This window comes from Bidens hawaiensis, unplaced genomic scaffold (genome assembly GCF_021521415.1).
Source record: "Bidens hawaiensis isolate Kalapana, Puna unplaced genomic scaffold, B.hawaiensis_p1.1 tig00002123_1, whole genome shotgun sequence".
Classification (NCBI taxonomy): Eukaryota; Viridiplantae; Streptophyta; class Magnoliopsida; order Asterales; family Asteraceae; genus Bidens; species Bidens hawaiensis.
In genome coordinates this window covers 1,953,303-1,974,542 of record NW_027491112.1, presented here as the reverse complement: position 1 = coordinate 1,974,542, position 21,240 = coordinate 1,953,303, and the positions used below count along the sequence as shown (strand labels likewise).

Here is a 21,240-nt window from a genome sequence, read left to right as displayed (position 1 = left end):
AGTCAATGGTCCAATCCGGCCAAAATCACGATTAATCGGACTCAGTCAGTTTTTTCTGAAGAGGTTCCGGTCAAAATTGACGGTTTCTAACGAGATCTGGCCAAATTAATCAGAATGCATATGTATATATAAATTGAAACTACGTATAAAAATGTGTGCATGTGTACAAAAATGAAAATTATATATACATTAGAGTCTGATTTGATTAATCCCGATTAATTATGATTAATCTCAATTAATCGCTAGTTCTCAGCCCACCGCCCGACTAGCGACTAACGATTTTTACAATACTGACCGTAATGAACGTGATGAAAACCGACCGAATTTGCATAGACTCACCGACTCAACTTCCGAGATCCACAACGGTCAGGTTTTACCAACGCTCGAGTTTTATCACCCGACACCACCCCATTGGTCCACCTAAATTTTTATAACTTTTTTGTTTTAATTTCCGGTAACCGAAAACCTATTGAATTCTTGGAAACTTACCGCCCTCAACCCTTGGGGCTTAGTTCCGGGACAATCCCTGACTACTGATTCAAATCGCCCACATAATAAACCCTAACCAAAATACTAGACGAGGCCATCGTCAGATCACCGGCTGGCTGTACGTTGATCTCGAATTGCTTGCTTCTAATGGTTTTACTCTATCCTCTGCTTGCCTGCTGTTTAGATCTTATTATTATTATTATTATTATTATTATTATTATTATTATTATTACTACTACTACTTTACCTAAGACTGACTGACTTCATAATTGATAAATGCACCTTACTTGTTACGCACACATATGATGAATCAGTGTAATAATTATTCACATAATTAATTTTTAGGTTTAAGTGTAAATAGATGATGACATAATGTGTGGTTCATTACATGAAATGAGGCTGTTAACTGCGTTTTGACCTAATTAAAGTTAGCACTGCAAACTAGCCGAGCCCGAGCTTGGTTCGTTTAACTTACACAGAGCTCGAGCTCAGCTAATTTACTATTTATTAATTGACTTTTATATATTTATAATTATAATTACTTTTATATTTTTTTCAATTATAATTTATATATATATTATATAAAAATGATAGGCTTGTTTAGGCTTGCGAGGCAGCTCGAGCTCGAGCTCGTTTATTGAACAAGCTTACTTATAGGCTCAGGCTAGGGTTTGTTTAGGCTCGGCTTGATCAAGCTTTTTCACGAGCTGATCTCGAGTAGCTTGCGGGCAGCTTGGCTCATTTGCGCCCCTACTTAAAATTAATGACAATCACATTTTCACTATAAGACAGTTTGAAGTTTTGGTCACCAAACAATATCTATACATTGATATTCTGTAACTGTTAAATATGCGAGATTTTCTCATAACACAATTCTGAAAAATATCCAGTTGAGTTTTTCGGTTGGGACCTATGACACTTATGCTCTGCGTCATGGCCTAAATTCCTATCAGTGCATTAATAAATATAAAAATTGTCTTCTGTTATGGTTAAATATCATGAAGGTATGCCATTTGATAAACATATTACACTTTCCACATAAACAAGTGGGTAGATATGTTTTTGTTGTTCACTTTTTATTTGAGTTTTGATTTAAAAATGTCACCGATAGACATGAGCCGACTTACTGCACAACCATCACATATTTTGTACCCTTATCAAACAACACTCTTTTCGATGTGTATTATTCCCAAGAACTATTTCTGCATCCTGCCATGTTAAAAACCTTCATGACTTTTAAATCTTGAAGTTCGTTTCGTAGACACATATAGATAATAAGGTTGTAAAACATTCAAAGATGTTACAAAACAGTTAGCATATCACATATTTGATTTATTGTTTTCGATCTTTTTGTTTTATTCTGCAGGATTTGGTTACTTATATGGAAAGAAAAGAATAGGACCTGTCTCTTAACTTACTATATAACGATGGCGGTTACAAAAAAGTTTCATGAAGAAAAGCTATTCATAAATGCGACAAAGAAAAAATATGAAGCCAACTATTCATGGACCAAAAGGAGAAAGGTAATATAAAAGCTATTTGACACAAAAATCCAACTGTTAATTGCTTAAGCTTTTCAATTTAGTGTCACATAAATGGTTCATTTGATATTAAGAAAACCTAATGGATACCAGAACAAGAAACGCTAATGACAACATTAAGCTCTATAGGTTGCTGCGAATCTGCGATATCAAATGGTTTAGAGAATTTTTCTACCCAATTGCTGTGTCTGTTTTGGAACTGAGCCACGTGTGGCCCGGGGGGGGGGATTCAAGTATCAAATAATTTGGAACTGAGCCGGCGAAAAACAAAGAGGTGGTTTGCTATTTTGGTAAAAGGACACGCCAAAGGTATTCTGCGTTATCATAAACTTGACTTGTTTTCAGTGGTTTACCAATTATTCTTTGCTGCTTTATTTTAGTTAATGCAAAATTTGTTTTGTGAAAATTGATTTGCAGATTAATCTTTTATTGAGTTTAAGAGATATTTTATATTTTGTTCATCTTACCTTACTTCTCACTTCATCTAAATAAATGCTTTGTGCTATTCACAAAACTTTCCAGTTTTAAGGTTTAAAAGCAGTGCAATGTAGTGTTCATTACTTGTAATGGATTTCAAACAAACAATAACAAAAGTCAAAAGCATTATTGTTACATTATTGGATAAGTTTTAATGAGAGTGCTGCTAAGTGCTGTCAAACACTGTAGTTTAAAATTTTTGTCTTTCGTATGAAGCCCTTTTCATTTTGTAGACCAGATGTCATTGGTTTTTGATTTACTTATTTTTTGTTTTCCAAAACAATTCAAATAACCTATATACACTAATGCAGTCTTCTTGGCATAATTAGGATCTTCGTGCAAGTTGGTGGTTATGTTGCTCAATGGGATCACCTTACAATGCAAGTGGGACCTTGTGAAAGCAACATCACAGGACTGTTTGCCTTGTGCTTGTGTCAATGAGGTTCTGACTTTAAACCTTTTAGTATTACTTGTATCTTGAAATTTATATTTTTAGACATAATAATTTGGTGTTTGATATTTGTGTGTTGCGATTCTTGTTGGCTTTGTGTCACGATGTAGTTCAGTATGTGCTATATATATAGATCTACAACTCCAGACCCTTATCAAAATACTAATTCCTTGACCCATTGTGGTCCTGAGATACATGAAAATAATGAAATGACTAAGGACACTAAACGACAAGTCAACAAAGGAAATATTTGGTTGTGTAAGTGCAAAGTAGTTATGCTCCCAAACAATTGTCTATATCGTTCAGTATCCTTTATGGGGCTATGTCCTCTCAAAGGAGGTTCCCTGTAGGAAGCATTGGGCTAGTCTTGCAGCCTAGTAATCCACACTCAGTCGACATGTGAATGACATACTTTTGCTGAGAGATGTTGAGAACGAAATACATCTATGTCGACTTAAGTTGCTAATTTGGAACTGAGACTGAAGCATATATCACGTGCTAAGATATGCAGAAAGACAGAATCTGGTGTTAAGGTTACTGAGGGTAATGGATTAATGGAATGGAGAGAGAATGGAATGGACAAGGGAATGAAATGGATCATTATAATTCCATTGTCCTGTGAGAATGAAATAGTTTATATGTTTGGTAGGCACGAAAAGATGTAGGAATGAAATACAAATGACAAAAGTACCCCTCCTCAAATACATTAAAAATGGTGGCGGCGGTGGTGGTTGGAGTGATGGCGACGGTGGTGGTTGCAGTGGTCAGGTGGTGGTGTCGAGAAAGGAGGCTGAAAGAGGGGATGGAATGAAAAAAAAAAGCAGGGGGTGCGAAGGAACGGTTTTGATGGAATGGGATTCTTTGCGTAATCGTTGATTCCATTCTATTGACCAACCAAACATCCATTTTTTCATTTCCTCACAATGACCCATTCCATTCCACATGTCATTCTTGCATACCAAACGCTACCCATGAATGAGTTTGGTTAACATGACTGACCGATAATACAAGGGAAGTGCGAACATGTAAGACAGAGTCGAGGGATTAAGATGAAGTAGGCTGGGGGACAAAGCAACAGTAGTAGGAGGTGAATTAACATAGTGAGAGAGAGAAGAGAAAACATGTTTGTTACTACATAGACTGATCTTGAGTAACATAGGTGGAAGGATTACATGTATGGCTGGTTGCAGTAGAAATCTTATGTTTGGCTAATACTCCCGGTAACTATATCCTGCTTGTGCCATGTGCACCACGTGAACTGTGGTGCAGACTCTGAAACTTGGACTTGTTTCGGAAGCGTGTGCATATCGTGTATGAGGCGTGTGAAGAGGTGCTACAGGTTGACCGTGTTTCTTACAACATTACCTTCTGTCGATTGTTGCATGGTTTTCGAGGATGCACCGTGAGCCTTAGGCCTAGGCACAAGATGCTTAAAAAGTGTGGGCCTAAGATTAGCAAGGCACATAGCATAATCATGCCATTTTTGGGGGTTTTATACATGTTTTAGGCTTGTTTAGGCCTGTTTCAAGCCATTCTTAGTTGTTTCAGACCAATTTGCCCAGAGTTTGCAAAATGTTGCCGATTGTGTCAGGAATAGAGTAGCGAACACAGTGGTGGTGGTTGAGTGATCACACTCGCCGGAAAACAACCAGAAACTGCAAACGGTTCCTGTAAAAACTTTCATTAATGTCTAACTCATGTCGAGTAGACTTTGCTGTTTTGAAAATTCTTAGTTCATGAGTTATAGGGAGGGATTTATGTCACCACAAACAGAGACTAAAGCAAGTGTTGGATATGTCGGGGGATCCAGTGGCACGTGACTGAGCCGGTAGTGGCCGGGGTTGTTTGGTTTTGGTTAGTTTTGAATGTGGAGGCTGTTTATGTGGCTGGTGTTACTAGGTAATGAGCGATTAGTAGATTCTAAGAAATAGCTTTGATGGTGCCAGAAATGATACGGTGTGGTGGAAGGTGGCTGTTGTAGTTGACACACGGCAAAGACAACCTTCTAAAGCTCTAATGCCATGTGAAGATAAAAGAGAGAGATTATTGAGATTTTACTATAATCTCATGTGCACGTATATATAGACAGATTCAAGAACTCTAACGGGCTTAGCTAATGGGCTTATGACGGCGGCCAACTCTCACACATATTTTTTTAACATTGGCAAAAATGCATTTTACCGGGGTATAAATATTCATTTTCACAAAGTTGACTTTCATTCGGTCTTTCTAGAGTTTGTATCAAGCTCACCCCCTTTCATCCTTTGCCGCCGCTCACGCTGCACCGTCGCTTATCTATCTCTTTACGGAAACTCCATCATCTGCATCTAAGGTGCGCCGATCGTTGGTTGTGTCGATCTATCGTATGTTTTAGTCGATGATTATTTTGCTTTTTTGGGCGTCTGTGTATGTAAATTGATATCGTTTTTACTAGGGTTTTCTAAATCTAGATAGATCTGTGATTTTCAACTTGATTAGACTTAAATTATAGCAGATGTTGTAGGCAGAGAAGGAAGTTTACTTATGGGTTATGCATCAATGCATCTCTAATTTCTTGTTGGATCTTTGTCGCCAATTTAGCATCAACATTATTTAATGTCTAGTGTACTGTATATGTTCTATAGATCTAATATGTCTGTTGATTTTTTTGAAAGAGGTTTAGAATTGATATTCGTTTCTCGTAACGAGTTTAATGTTAAAAGATTTAAACATAATGTATCTATTTTAGAATGGATGTTTTATATTTTATGAAACTCAAATCTTTGGTAAATAATTAGCTATACTTTCAGAGATGGTCATTAGCATATCAATCCTAACTGCTGAGTATCATCAGTGTAACGTGTTTTGTTGAAATAAGTATTTTTATCCCAAAAAACTTGCTGTTATTTTTTGACCGTAGAGATAGATTTTGCTGTTATCACATCTTTAACATATGTAATTCATTAACTAGTTTTGTTTGTCCTATGTACCTTCTTTACATATCATTGTTTAGTATTTTGCAGTTCTCATTAGGACTGTCTTCCGATGGATTTTCAGGGTTTTGTTTTGACTCGTGATTTTAATTTTGTACCGTGTTCATATGAAGACCATAGTCAACATAATGTATTGACTGAGTGAGTTCTCTTCTTTTAACTCTACAACGATAGGCCTTTCTTCTTATATCTATATGACAACTTTATGGTCCGAATTTGCAGGCCATCGAGCTCCAATTCAAAATCAACGAAGAGGGCAAAGAAATCCACCTCTTTAAAAGTGAAGTCAAATAAAAAACCGACTGTCAAGTTGATCTCTGTTCGTAACCATTTACTCTAAATCATACCTTAACACAAAATAACGTTTGTTATTTTTCCTTTCATCTTTAAGGGATCAAAGAATGCATAAGTTCCTATTTGAAAAAGGAGGATTAGAAGATGGAACTCGTGTAGCTTATCGTATATCTAAGGGAGTGGTAATTGAGTTTAATAATACACATGTTAAATAGTTGAACACTTCAATTATTTTATTAATCTGACATCCTCTTCTTGGCAGAAACCGCTAAAAGGTAAAAAGGAAGACTGGGGTATACGCTGTTCCTGCTGCAATACTGTGGTAAAATTTTCTGAACCTTGAATTTACAAGCATTGAGGATGAAATAAGTCATTAATTTTTTTATTATTATTATTTGTAAATAGATTAGCCCGTCAATGTTTGAAGCTCATGCTAACCGGTCCGGGCGCAGAAAACCGTGAGTTTTTTCACGAAAACACACATTTACTTTTTCTTAAAAATTCAGGGTAACTTATTAATCTTCATATTCAAATATTGTCAGATATGATCATATTTTTCTCTCAAATGGAGACTCTCTACATGCATATGCCTCTAAGTTAAAGCTAACTGGCAAACATATGGCTTTGAATAAAGATGACGTGTGTGACGTTTGTCAAGAGGGCGACGATCTTTTTCCATGTAGCGGTTGTCCTAGGTCTTTTCATGCTGGCAGGGTTCATATTAAATTATACTCTTGTTGTCATTTTAGGTGGTCTAATATTAATTTGTCACACAGGATGTATATCGACTGATACACTGATCCCTCTTGAAAACTACTTATGCAAACATTGTCAAGACTCGATGAAGTGTGTGGGACCAATTTCCAACGAGGTGTCAGGTGGAACGGTTTCTGCAACCAAAGAAGAGGCTACAAACCGTTGCATTCGGATTAATGCTAATCAAACCGAGCATGATCTTGTTGCATGTTCATTATGCAGGTAACACCGTGTTTCACTATTAATTTGTACTATACCAAATAATCTAATCCTGTTTGAATAACTTCGTTGTATCCAGATCGTATGAGTTTAGCATTTTAAGTGTAGACGGCTTTAATGATAAAACCGTTATCGTGTGTGATCAATGTGAAATAGAATTTCACATTGGCTGCTTGAGGGCGCATCGCAAACGCAATCTGAAGGTGGGATAATACTATAATATCTAGTAAATACTCACGTGACAATGACTTAGTCTTGAGTTTTAATATCAATATCCATTGTGTTATAGGAATTGCCACCTGGCGGATGGTTCTGCTCTTCCAAATGCTGGCAACTCAATCGTGATGTCAAGGTTCTGGTTGTTTTGGGATCACAAAAGGTCCCGGACTCTCTGATGGGAAATTATGCAACAAATTGTGACGCTGAGTGGCGTATCGTTCGTGGCAAGCATACCACAGAAGAAAACAATCTGTTGCTTAATGAAGCTGCAAAAATCTTTGATGTGAGTGTTGGTTTTCTTTTTTTTTTTAAAAATCAAATTGTTATATTTTGTCCCTGTGACGAATATCGTATATTCATGCTGACAGGTTGGTTTTAATCCAATCATTGATACGAGGACGAAAAAAGATATGATTAAAGCTATGACTTATGGGTAAGCAATAATCATATAACAAGTTACTTACTGAATTACTAGCTCTAATTTATTTTTTCTTTTAGTGTCTTTATTCTTTAACATTCTATCCAACCAACAGGACGGAGATAGCTGGTTCGGATTTTGCTGGGGTCCATTGTTTCATTTTAACAATAGGGTAAGTCCACATTGGTTTCAACTTTCCTCAAATTTTATGGTGACTAATTATTAGTAAATTTTATTCTAATTTTTTATGGTGGGTTGCAGCCCAAAAGTCGTTACAGCGGGACTATTCCGTGTGTTAGGACATGACGTTGCTGAACTTCCAATTGTTGCTACCGGACAACAATACCAAGGGCAGGTGCGTGTGTGCGTGTATTTATACATATTTGCAAATACTATGAATTCTTTAATGTCATTCTTTAATCCTACTATACATTTTCAGGGCCACTTCAAAGTTTTCTTCAGATGCTTTGAGAGACTGCTCTCGCAACTAAACGTCAAGAAGCTTGTTGTGCCGGCTGCCGAAGAAGTAATAGCCATGTGGTGCAACAAATTTGGTTTAAGAAAAGTCACCCCGATAGAGGTTTGTTTTTTCTTTTTTAATGTTTTTTCTTAAATTTTAATGTTTGACACGGATAACTTATGTGGTTTTGGCGTGGTTTCAGCAAAACGAGTACATGCAAAAACATACATCAATGGTGGCTTTTACTGGCACCAGTTTGCTGGAAAAAGAGGTCCCTGAAGGTCAGAGACTTTTGTAGACGAGCCTTATTTGAACCTTAATATGGCGTGAGCGGTTCTTGTCATGCAAAACTAGAAACCAGTGTAGAAGGGGTCGACTGTTTGAAACTTGGAACCAACTGTTTAATCTTATTATTTGTCTTTTAGTATTCTGTTAGTGATGCAAAAACTTGTTGAAACTGTTATGGGTTGAAATATTAGCTTTAAGATACCGGTCGAAATGAACTAGGTCGGGTGGGTTAACAAACACCTATGTTTTATCTGGTTCTTTTAGTTATATGCGTAATCAATCTAATCTAATGTTACTTGTTTGATTTGTCATCGTATTAGTCGACTGTATGCGTGTATTCTTATATGACGAAAGAGGTATCACACACTCAGAAAAACGCTTATTTTCAAGATTTGCTCGGTTAAAACATACAAGGTGTGAGACATCTTTGGATCATGTAGAACCAACCGTTTTCGTTGTACAATTACTTGGGGATTATAGGATTCAAAATAAGCTACAACTATAACCTAGAAATAAAACTATAAACTATTTGTACAAAAAACAGCTAACACTACAAGGCTTTCTTGACTGGTGTATCTAACATCTTTAACTCAAACCTTAGTCCTACCGACCAACGAGTGTGTCCTCTCACACCTCTTACTTCTCGACTCACCAAGGACCATTGATTGACCGGAAAAAGTCAACCTGTTAACCTCAAACTTTCCACTACTTCGACCTCGACATCAGACATATGAAAGCTAAAATCCGACAACCCATTCCCGTCACCATAAGATAACAAAGACATTTCTTCGAGTTATGAATATCAAAATTAAATTTCTTCAATGCAGCACATCGCGTCATAAGCCACACACCCGTATACCTGCAAAAATACCCAAAACGAGTCAATAACATTTCCATACTTCCAATACTAATATTCGAGCTCATGACATACTCTTTCGCATTTGCAGTCACAAACGCTTCCAAAGCCCATCTCGGGAAAACAAATCGCCCCACTAACGAAACTGCAGACGTTTTGTCTTGATTCGCAATGAGAGTCAAAACCACAGGCAAAAGTACAGACCACTGAAAAATAATAAATAAATAAAAACCGTGTTAGTATACGTATACGCATATGAAGAATTAGTAATTATTTTGAAATGTGACATACCAATTGGGCTTGGCTAAACTCGAGTGAGATGGCGAGCGTATACGATATGCCCGTGACACAATACACGAGGCATAATAATACTAAATAATTCGACTCGAAGCTCGATCTAGGGTAACTGAAAAAATAGAACATGCAAAGATAAACTAAAGGCTTCATGACTACATTTAAAAGGTCCATTGTATCCTTGGCTAGAAAATAAGATAAACTATTCATCCCGCTCGCACTCTCACGCCTGTATTGCAATTTATCCTGAGAAAATGTCCTCAATGCCCCAATCATACATAACAAAGCTGAAATCATAAAACAAAAAAAAAAACAAATTCTTTAGTTTCTTTTTAACAAATTTATACTTTAAAGACGAGTTTTAAATTTAAATAAGTTTTTTTTACTTACAGACAGCAATGACAGTATACTGGTAACCAGTATATCCAAACGACACGTCACTCACTTCAGCCATGGTTCCTAAACAAGCACCCGCGAGTAAAAGTATTATATAATCGGCTGCTTGTACTCTCGCGTCTCTCAAACGTTGTTTAGCAACCCTGCACGCGCACAAACCAGTCTTTATAATTTATACTAGAAAAATAAAATATATTTCATATGAATATGAATTTTACCTTCCAATGTAATATCTATACTGCCTAAAAACACCAGGAGTAACCCGGCCCGATAAATCAGGGGTAGTAAAGTAGTTATACTTTTCAACTTCGCGTTGACTATCCGCATGTTCAACGGGCTCAACAGATGATGATGATGATGAACCGTTTTGATCACACAAATGCAGCATATCAAGTGGCACACGGTAGCCATTGTGAAGCATCCATTTAACAGGAAGCTGCTGAGCTGTCACATTCCCGCCTGGTTTCGTTATTCCTTCGAGAATATCGATTAAGTGATCGGGAGTGTTTACACGGTCGGGGATTGTAATCCCCATACCCCCGAAATATCCCTCAACTTTCTCAACGGGCCCATGGTACACGGTTATCCCGCCTTTTGCTAGAAGTATTAAATCATCAAACATCTTGTACAACGAGTAACTGAAACAGAAAACCGTTACATGATTAATAATAATAATAATAATATCACTAGTAGTGGTAGTAGTAAAAATAGTAACAGCAGTAGTAGTAATAATAGTAACAATATTAGTAGTGGTAGTAACAGCAACAGCAACAGCAACAGCAACAGCAACAGCAACAGCAATAATAATAATAATAACAATAATAATAATAACAACAACAGCAACAATAGTAGTAATAGCAACAGCAGTAGTAGTAATAGTAACAGTATTAGTAGTGGTAGTAACGGTGACAGTAATAATAATAATAACAATAACAGCAGTAGTAGTATTAGTAGTAGTAATAGTAACAACAGTAGTAGTAGTAACAGTATTAGTAGTGGTAGTAACAGTAATAGTAATAATAATAATAATAATAATAATACTACCTGGGTTGGTGTACAACCATGCTTACGTTGACACCTTCAAGGGCTTCGCGCCGAAGGGCCCGAAGAAGTAAACTAGAAGATGCACTGTCTAACCCGGAAGTTGGTTCGTCTAAAATTAATAGTGACGGTTCCATGACCATTTCAAGCCCGACATTGACCCGTTTCTTTTGACCACCAGAAATCCCACGTTTTTCAACCGTCCCGACTTTTGAGTCTCGCACTCCTTGCAGTCCCAACGCCTCGATCACTCTTTCGGTTATTAAGACTTTATCCGCTTTCGGTATATCAGCAGATAGTCTGATACAAATAAACAGTCAATATATACCATATAATAATCTTTATCTTTATCTTTATCTTTATCTTTATCTTTATCTTTATACTTAACAAATAAGTAAATGTGGTGCCATGTGGCACAATTCTATGAACCCAACATAATCTTTATTGTTAATTAATTCATTATTCATTATATCTAATAAATAAGTAACTGGTTGCGCCACGTGTCACACTTCTGTGAGCCCAAGATTACTTTTCCACTTCTCTTATTTTTCCCAAGATTATTTATCTCAAAATATTGTTTATAATTCCTATATTTATTATTGCTAACTATTTAATATTTCATTTATTCAACCCTGTAATACACAAGTTTCTAACCTGGTAATATATTATGACAAAAAGGATTGATTGAGTAGATTTAACATACCGACATCGAGCACTGAACCGGAGGTTTTCTTCTACGGTCAAATCTCCATGAACGATGTCATCTTGCGGGACAAACCCGACAATTTTTTTATACGAGTGAATAGATTCAGTTTTTCCGTTGACTAAAATATTCCCAGACATGTTACACCCGGTTATTTTTCCTGTCAAAGCGGACAAAAATGTGGTTTTTCCAGCGCCAGACGGGCCCATTACAGCCGAAATTCTACCAGGTAAAATCTTTCCACTGACACACCTCATAATATTCTTTCGTTTTCCTTTTAACGTTAACGTTAGTTCATTAAACCCGATTTCAATACGAGGGCGTTTCCTTAACGAAATGCCCTCGCCATCGTACACCATATCCATGTTCCCATCCATTGCTTTCTCTCTCTCGATTTGACCATACGCGTATTTAAATATTTGACTTCGCGTATGCAACTCTTTCGAAGCTTTACGCGCGTGTTTTGCATTAAAATTTTTATCCCCACTTTCCAAATTTGAACTTTTGTCTTCCAAATTATCATCAACCGAATTCGTGTCTTTCTTATGCACTTGTGGCCCGTTTGCATTTCTAGTTTTTGTTCGTGTAAACGTTCGTGACAGTGTTTCCTGCAAACCCTGTAATCCTGAAGGTTTCCATTCTCTTGACGCTCTAGACTTTTGTCTCGCGTGTGCGGTTTCACGTGCATACTTTGCTGCTGCTTCTCGGGATTTTGCTTGTTTCTCATATCGAGTCGAGATTACTTGGTCTGAGCAGTTATATACAACTATCAGTATAGCTGTCAGTAAAGCCTACAACACAATTGCATAGCATTAAAAGTTAGGACTGCAATTCGTGTCTTAACGCGTTACAGACGACGCGATTAACACAAGTATAACCCGCTTATTAAACCATCGACTACTTACAATAAGCAAAACTCCAAAAACCTGCATGCTCGGGATTTCGGTTCCCTTGTCACACTTAGTGCCAGCAAAGCATCCTGTGTTAAGCAAAACTCCACAAATATATTTAACTCAAATCATTAGATCTTCATAACAAGAAGAATACACATATTAGGGGTGTATACGAGCCAAGCTGCTCGTAAGCTATTCAAGATCGGCTCACTTTGCCTGAATCGAGCCGTGCAAACAAGCTCGAGCCTAAAAATTAGTTTGTTTAATAAACGAGCCAGAGCCCTAACTTTACTTATCGAGCTTGAGCTGGCTCACAAGCCTGTTATTTATAAAAAATTTATTTAATACATTAAATATATGTTTATGCGATAATTATGAATATATATGTTATGTTTATATGATCATTATGATAAAAATAACCATATAATATATATTATGTTATAAATAAAAATTGTAAATAATATAAAATAATTAAAAATGTACATAAATTAATTAATAAATAATAAACGATCCGAGTCTGAGCAGAGCTTGAGCTCTCGTAAGTTAAACGAGCCGAGCTTGAGCATGTTTGTCAAGCTCAGGCTCGGCTCATTTACACCCCTGCAGATATGTATATTTTCTCAAGATTTAGTTTATCAAAAGCACTTACGGTATTTAACTCTAGAACCCATCCTGCAATAGTATCTGCAATCACACGGAAAGTTAAGCATGAATGAAAGCGCATCAGAACGAAAAAAACCAACGAAATGTGTTATAAATAATTAAATACCCTCGAGGGCATTCGATTTTCTTGATGGTTGTAGGACAGTAATATCCTGGATCACATAACATCTCGTTACCCAAATGTACGGGAACCCACATATCAGCTGCACCACAACTATGATTCAGCTTGCCTGAAGGTAATTGGTAATGGTATCTGTAAAAAGATTTCTAAGAATATATGTCTTAATAATGTACATGCATATAACTTACACACAATGTCAAAAAGTTTGATATTTATGATGAAACTTACGGTGAACAAATCCCGATTGCTGGAATGAGCTTTGCCACAGGGCAGTGCGCACCCAACGGGCATGCTGCAGTCAAATTAACATAAAATGAAAAAAAAATGTAAAAATGTCATAAAATTTGCAACTTTAATAGTTTTAAGATTCGGTTTAACTTACGGATCATGCAAGTGAGACCTTGCGGGCAGAAAAAGCCTTCACAACATGGTTTGCTGTTAGATGTTCTGAAAGGCATTTTTTTGGGATTTGTTTCATTAAAATCGTATTTCTGGCCCGGGTTCGCTGCACTGGCCCAGCCCGCCTCGCATCCGGCTGACCATGACGTTAGGTTGCAGTTTCGGTTCGGTTCTAAGAAATGAGATTCAGACACGCTCTTCTTGTCGCCACTTTTTTTTAAAAAACTTGTGAAGTATACTTTGAGTTCGGATACGGTACACAGTCGAAGTGGGAGGTCTGAAATTAAGTTATAGTTAATTATGGACATATATATATATATATAGGGGCGTGTTTATTTTAGAACCAGTATTATGTTGAGAACCGAGAGAACCTATTACAGTCAGAACAATATTATGTTCAGAACCACTTATAGTTATTAAATTTTGAGTAAAGTACACGGATGGTCCATTTAGTATGTTTATATTTCACTTTTGATCCCTAACTTTGAGAAACTACACCACTGGTCCAAACTTTTATATAAATGTAACATAAATGGTCCCCGGAAATAGACGGTGTTAACTTTTTCTGTTAAGTGTGTGTGAAATGACTAAAATACCCCTCTTGATCAAAAGTAGAAAATAAAAAACCTAAAACTAAAATAACATACCCTTTTAACAGTTATTAATATTCTCAAGGCACAATATAGTCTTTAGATGCTTATTAAAACTACACGATTTTCAACATAATATTGGTTCTGAAACGAGCACGATATATATAAAATAACAGGAATGGATCACCTTGAAATGACTAAAATACCCCTCTTGATTAAAAGTAGAAAACTAAAAACCTAAAACTAAAATAATATACCCTTTTAACAATTATTATTATTCTCAAGGGATAATATAGTCTTTATACGTTTATTAAGACTACAACTCTCAATAATATTGGTTCTGAAACGAGCGCGATATATATAACAATAGGAATGGACCACCTTGAAATGACTAAAATACCCCTCGTGAAGTAGAAAATAAAAAACCTAAAACAAAAACAATATATCCTTGGCAATATAGTCTTTAGACGTTTATCAAGACTACACGATTTTCAACATAATACTGGTTCTGAAACAAGCACGATATATAATATATATATATAATAAGTTAATAACAGGAATGGATCACCTTGCAACTTTTCATGGCACTTCTGGAAGAATCTATCTCTACCTTGGAAATCAAAAGCTCCATGAAAATCTTTGTTCCTACAACAAAACACAAATACATGTAAAAACCAAAAAGGGTAAAATGGGAAATAATTTAAAAAAAAAACAAAATAAAATATGATCAATACTTACACATCTTCTGTGCAAAAACCTATCACTTTTTCGATTTCGGGCTGGTGTTTCTCAACAGTTTGGTTAAATTTTGCAAGAAAAAGATTCGAAATAAGCGGTGTGATTCTCGGAATCGGTTTGGATTTTTGGGAGCAAACATTTTGTGGGAAATGACCCAGAAATAATATGGATATGAAGATCAAGAATGTAACCCAACAGGTATTAATCATTTTTTTTCTTGTTATTCCATGTGCAATATTAATATTATTATCATGGCTGGTTTGCAGTAAATGATCCAAGAAATGATTTTTTAGATGAATTGGTGAAATGGGTGTTGTTTGATTTGGATAATCTGGAATAAAGTTGGATTCTTTGATTGATTGTGTTTGGATGGATGAATGAATGGATTAAAGATTGATTTGAGGGTTAGAGTGGTTTTCGGATGAAGAAATTGCGGGAGAAATTGGTGGGAAGAATCTCCAAAAACGTTACCGTTGCATTTACTATTCTTGGCTTGTTTTGATTTACGAGTTACAAGAGCTCGATTTCGATTCATTTCGAGCTCTTTTTATGAAGCTTGAGCTTGGGCCACGTTTTTTCAAGCTCGAGTTTGGCTCGGGCTATTGTTTATTGATTAATATATATACAATTTTATATGTTTGTGTGGCGTGAATTTTTATTTTTTTGTTCGATCGGTGACTTTCACAATTAAGTTATCTCACTACGCGAACACGTCGTGCCCCACCACCCCACTCAGGCCAACTATGTTGACATGATCGGGATCCACGCTGGCATCCGAGTTTGGCTTGGTGATCCTGGTAAAACCCAGTTGGCTTGGCGATCCCGGTAAAACCCAGTGCGAAATTAATATATAAAAGTCTAGGCCAATTAAAAATTTAAATGCATAATGTTCGTTAAAGCTTCACGGGCCTAAGCGTAAACGATGTTCTTATACAAGGCTCATGCTTGATAACTAAATAAGCTTTATTTGAGGCTCAGACTCAATAAGGTTTGGCTTATTTAAAACCTTTTATCAATATAATCTCTAATCTCAAGTAGCTCGCGGGCATTTTTTCGACGACCTGCAACTAACAATGTTAGGGTTCTGTTAGCCGTGGACCGTTGCAAACAAATACACATTTAGTTGCGACCATCACCAGCAAAATGTTAAGTTGATGCTATTATTTGCTAATAAAACATAATTAATAATTAAGATTATTAGAAATCAATTTTCCGTGTTATAATGCATATTAATATGTTTATTTATGTATAACTAACATGAAAAGTAGTTATGATCTTGATTTCTCTTAAAAAAAATATAATTTAGTATTCTGATTTACGATCAACCATTTAATAAACTAGTGTATTAAAACTTGTTATCTTAAATAATTATATTAAATATATATAAACGAAACCTTTAAAAGCTCTATAGGTGCTTCATACATACTCTCAAGCCATCGGATTGCTTTATTTATAAATGGAGGTTTCTTATGCATTTAACCCGAATTCATGGGTATGAGTCTCATCAAACTCAGATAACCCTTCAACGGGTTATAACATCTCATTATATTAAAAATTAATCTCACCAAATATTTGATATGAAAATCCTATAAAATATGATATACTAAAAATTAATATCCAATTTTTTTAAAAGATCTTATTTATAATTAAGAAACAACTCTATAGTAAAAAAGTTAAATAAATAAACGGGTCATGGGTCCCACCAAACCCATATAGCTTTTAAACGGGTTATAACATCTCTTTTTATTTGTGAAACGTTTTTATCAACAAACCCTAAGTATATTATTAAATTCTTTTTGGGACGCTATAGTATTAAGTTATACGTACATGGTTACCCGAAACCATTTACCAACATCAAAACATAATATATTGGTAAATTATATAATCTTTAAAAATATAATGAATAATATTTAAAATTATGGAATAATGCGTAATTAAGTATATGCATCTCATGTTTGTGTTTTAGGTGAGTTCAAGCTCGAGTTTAAGTAATGAGCATTTAAATGAGTAACCTTAACCATACAAGACTATAAACATGTATACTCAATATCCACGAGTATATTTGTAAACCCGATAGGCAATGAGTAACAAGTACTCGGCGGCTAGTATGAAACCGTATACAAGACATGATACCACCACCATCCTATTACTTAATACTTATGTTACATGTATAGTTACTAGTTGTTAAATTAATAACAAATTGTTGGCATCCCACCATGATTGCATCTTAGGTAGGAACTGATATATGCAAACTGAGGTACCCTTTGCTTGAGGGTATCTTGATCACCATCAACAAATGCCATCTAATACTTTCCAACTAAAATATCAATAAAGTATCTCAAAAGTATCACCATTATTATGTAACATGTCTAAAATATACAAGCAAGGTATATCACAAAACTTACAAAAAAAGAAAATCATAATTAAAAGTTGCTTTAGTGAAATGAGCCACTTTGTACTCACAACATATAGACTTTAGAGTGCTCAATCATTTTCAAACTCCCCTAACCACACTCTTTTTGTCACATACTCTACTCTCCATCACTCGATTTAGATGACTCAAATCAATTATGTGGTCATCGACACACGACTATACTAAGACACCTTAACGTGCATGTGCTGCGTTAGTCATGAATATCCGGACAAATGTTTCGACAAAAAGAGAATACAACAAATATCACAAACAGATATATGAGGAAGGTAGACAGGACGCATTTTTCGATATTTACATGTTACTTTATAATATTGTAAAATGTACACGCGTACGGGTAACACTACACATAAGATGTCCGTCACTTCGTAGAAGCTTCTTATATTCATGCAACCTATATGTTCGTACAAATATCGTATAAGACTTCAGTTAAACATAAAATCCAAAAAGATACTTCCAAGTCATATCTTAATACGCCGATGCATATATATGTACATACAAGATATAAGCTCTTCAACATCTACACACTATATATATATATATATATATATATATATATATATCTCCTAGTTGCCTGTACTCACTACATTCACTCTCTCCATCCATAATACCCACCCCCCCCCCCCCACACACACACACCCCACCAACCAAACACGCACGCACGCACACAGCTAAGGCACATATACATCTATATATGCATACTTACATAAGATGGTTCAAGTGAAGAGTGTGAAAGCATGGCTTAAGAAAACGAGACATACAAACGGAGTTGTAGCGTGGTTAAGATGTGAAAAATGGTGGTCATGGGCAACCAGATGGACATCATCATCTATGTATGATGTTGAATATGATGAAGATGATGATGATTACATTCCAAAGGATGTTCCCAAGGGTCATTTAGTAGTCTATGTGGGTGAAAACCAAAGGCAGTTTGTTATCAGTGTTAAATTACTAAAACACCCCTCGTTCAACATGTTGCTGGATCAAGCTCGAGATGAGTACGACTTCACTGCTGGTTCCAGACTCTATATCCCCTGCAACGAGAACGTTTTCCTCAGCGTCGTTCAGTGTCAGAAGATCAAGTTTAAATCTAATATATTTAAAAGTTAGTCTGTAAAGTATATGCATATTTAATGCAAGATCAATAAACACAGTTTTTGCATTTGTTGGATGAAGATGATGATGAAGATGCATTTCAAGGGATGTCCAAAAGGTCATTTAGTAGTCTATGTAGGTGAACACAAAAGGCGGTTAGTCATCACTATATGAAATTACTAAAATGCCCTTTGTCTAACGCGTTCATTACTGATTCATTTTCTGCATTCGAATTTGAGATGATTTTACTAAAAGACTGAAAAACTAGTGTAGAGTATGCAGCTTTATTGCAAGATAAATGAACCTCATTTTGTTAATATGGTAACCTCATTTCTTAAGTATTATTGTAAAGGAAACTAGCTACAATTTACGATAGCGAAATTGATGATCAAACCATCAAAGTCCTACTATTTTAATCAAATTCTTAAGTATCAACTAAATTCTGCAAGTGACCAAATAACAGAAGACTAAAAACTGCAATAACCAAAATATAGAAAATTGTTTGATTAACCAAACCTAATATAGACGAACCGAAGTACACGTGTATTACGTTTTTGAAGCATGCTGTTACAAAGCATTAAGTTCATATCATCTAACAAAGGAAACACTAAACCAAAATATAACTGTTTCATTAAACACTCACAGTTGTATAAGCGAAGCAATTTCGCAAAAAACGATCTTAATGATCATCTATCGTCCCTAACCATATCTTCAAGCTCTCTTTGACCAAAAGGTACACCGTTATTACTAGCGTCTATAGATCTAACAGAAAGATAATGCATCATCCATGCCACCATGAAGTAAACCTCCAAAAACGATTGAACCACGGAAGCAAACAATGTGCCAAAAAAATGTGTAAGTACATGTCTTGCAAACGACCCGCAAGCAATACCTTCTAAACACTTGAGATTAATAGCAGGATTAATCATTAACGACAGTAACCGACACCCTTCTTTAATAACTTCTTTCCCGGTTTTTCTCGAATCCACCATCGCCACCCAAGCGTCCAACGCAAACACAAAAGACATAACCAAGTCTATCAAGAACCACGATAACAGAAAAGCGTAAATCTCCTTTTCGAAACCTTTAACAACCCAAGGCGCCAACATCGAAAACGGCATAAACTTCAACCGAACAAAAATCTTGAAATACGAATACTGATCATCAATCTCCCCGAAAAAGTAAAGTCCCAGTAACTGAGTCCATCCATCCCAAACCACCCACCTCATAATAACGAACCCCGACAACCGTCTCGCCCCCAACATCGCACCTCTCTCGAACACTTCCCGAAAAGAACCGTCTCTCTTCAACAAATCATTCACCACCAACACAAACACAACCCCATGAACCCAAACATAAGTAAAAACATATACCGGAATCATAACCCAATACGAACCCGACAAAACCCCAATCAACCACAACAATGTATTCAGCTCATGTTCTTGAATCCCAACCCGAATAAACAAAAACCCGAAATTGGCTTCACTTTCATTCTTCACATCATCAATTACCACAGACCCATTAACCTTATCAACAATCTCAACCAATCTAAACGTCAATTTAGCATCCGACCGTACAACATCCGAAACCCTAATCCCATTATCAACTACCAAATTAGAAAACCCCAATTGCGGATCAAACGAATCAAGAATAAAATTGGATTCATTCCCATGTTTTCTCCCCAAATTCCCGAACAATCGGTGGTCAATTTCATCATCGCCGGAGAAAAACCCGTCGTCTAGGGTTCCGACGCGTGTCAGCTGCAGAAACGGGCGGCGGCGGTGGCGGGAAATGGGTATTGTCGGATTCGGGTCGGGTTGGGTTCTGGACAAAAGGGTTTGTATATCTTGGTCGGAATCGATGTAATGAGTGAGGTATGTAGTTAGGGTTTCGAGGTTATTACGGAGGGAAAATAATAAGAATGAGAGGATGAGAAGTGATCGGAGGTTGTGGGTGGTGGAGAAGATGAAGGTGGTGGTGTGGTGGATGGTTTGGGTGGCCGTACGGAGGTGGGGTATTGGTGGTGGTGGATGGTGGTCAGTCATGGTGGTGATGATAAATCTTGATATTATTATTAGTTGTAAGAAGTTGTTTTGGACTGTTAAATTGTTGGATTTTGATTATGGTTTTTATGATTTTGTTGAGTAGTTTTGGTAAATGGGTATTTAATAGCATGAATTGTTGGATTGGTGAATGGTGAATGGTGAATGAATGAATATTTATTGTTGGGTAGTGTTTTGTTTCTTGAAAATCTTTCCATTTTTGTAGTTACTAGTTAGGAAGGGGAGGTGATGAGTAATGTGTACTTTTCGAGACTAGACGAGTCGATTTGTTTGGAAGTTAAACGAGTTAGCTTGATTCGACGGGTTTGTTTTTAATAAGTTGAAGACGAGTACGAGTTCGGCTTGTAAAAAGATGGAATTAGCTCGCGATTTA

At 36.2% G+C, this 21,240-nt stretch overlaps 4 protein-coding genes across 6 annotated transcripts; 2 read left to right on the top strand and 2 right to left on the bottom strand.

Moving 5' to 3' along the window:
* The first annotated feature begins 4,020 nt into the window (after positions 1 to 4,020).
* On the top strand, positions 4,021 to 7,084 carry LOC143607141 (uncharacterized). 2 transcript variants are annotated; one of them, XM_077082698.1, is made up of 7 exons: positions 4,021 to 5,290; positions 5,951 to 6,071; positions 6,153 to 6,239; positions 6,322 to 6,403; positions 6,487 to 6,546; positions 6,630 to 6,682; positions 6,767 to 7,084. In XM_077082698.1, the coding sequence occupies exons 2-7, from the start codon at positions 5,983 to 5,985 to the stop codon at positions 7,014 to 7,016; spliced, it is 621 nt and encodes a 206-aa protein (XP_076938813.1). In that variant the 5' UTR covers positions 4,021 to 5,290; positions 5,951 to 5,982; the 3' UTR covers positions 7,017 to 7,084. The 2 variants fall into 2 exon arrangements, with proteins under 2 accessions (XP_076938813.1, XP_076938809.1); XM_077082694.1 differs by having other exon boundaries at positions 6,322 to 6,406.
* On the top strand, positions 7,066 to 8,729 carry LOC143606192 (increased DNA methylation 1-like). The gene is made up of 8 exons (XM_077082045.1): positions 7,066 to 7,202; positions 7,279 to 7,402; positions 7,489 to 7,701; positions 7,787 to 7,851; positions 7,952 to 8,008; positions 8,098 to 8,191; positions 8,276 to 8,416; positions 8,499 to 8,729. The coding sequence occupies exons 1-8, from the start codon at positions 7,066 to 7,068 to the stop codon at positions 8,592 to 8,594; spliced, it is 927 nt and encodes a 308-aa protein (XP_076938160.1). The 3' UTR covers positions 8,595 to 8,729.
* Positions 8,730 to 9,248: 519 nt separating this feature from the next.
* On the bottom strand, positions 9,249 to 15,638 carry LOC143605480 (putative white-brown complex homolog protein 30). Its single transcript, XM_077081579.1, has 14 exons — positions 15,279 to 15,638; positions 15,109 to 15,185; positions 13,934 to 14,227; positions 13,780 to 13,843; positions 13,537 to 13,683; positions 13,417 to 13,451; positions 12,780 to 12,853; positions 11,875 to 12,665; positions 11,175 to 11,471; positions 10,349 to 10,768; positions 10,125 to 10,273; positions 9,732 to 10,021; positions 9,516 to 9,646; positions 9,249 to 9,443 (listed from the first exon to the last, which is right to left on the bottom strand). The coding sequence occupies exons 1-14, from the start codon at positions 15,485 to 15,487 to the stop codon at positions 9,290 to 9,292; spliced, it is 3,132 nt and encodes a 1,043-aa protein (XP_076937694.1). The 5' UTR covers positions 15,488 to 15,638; the 3' UTR covers positions 9,249 to 9,289.
* A 2,750-nt stretch (positions 15,639 to 18,388) lies between these two features.
* Positions 18,389 to 20,920, bottom strand: LOC143607128 (uncharacterized). Of its 2 annotated transcripts, none has more exons than XR_013148893.1 (2): positions 18,985 to 19,009; positions 18,389 to 18,743 (listed from the first exon to the last, which is right to left on the bottom strand). XR_013148893.1 is itself a non-coding variant. In XM_077082684.1 (2 exons), the coding sequence occupies exon 1, from the start codon at positions 20,847 to 20,849 to the stop codon at positions 19,491 to 19,493; it is 1,359 nt and encodes a 452-aa protein (XP_076938799.1). In that variant the 5' UTR covers positions 20,850 to 20,920; the 3' UTR covers positions 18,389 to 18,743; positions 19,448 to 19,490. The 2 variants fall into 2 exon arrangements, 1 of the variants encoding a protein (XP_076938799.1); XM_077082684.1 differs by lacking the exon at positions 18,985 to 19,009 and adding an exon at positions 19,448 to 20,920.
* Between the last annotated feature and the right edge of the window lie 320 nt (positions 20,921 to 21,240).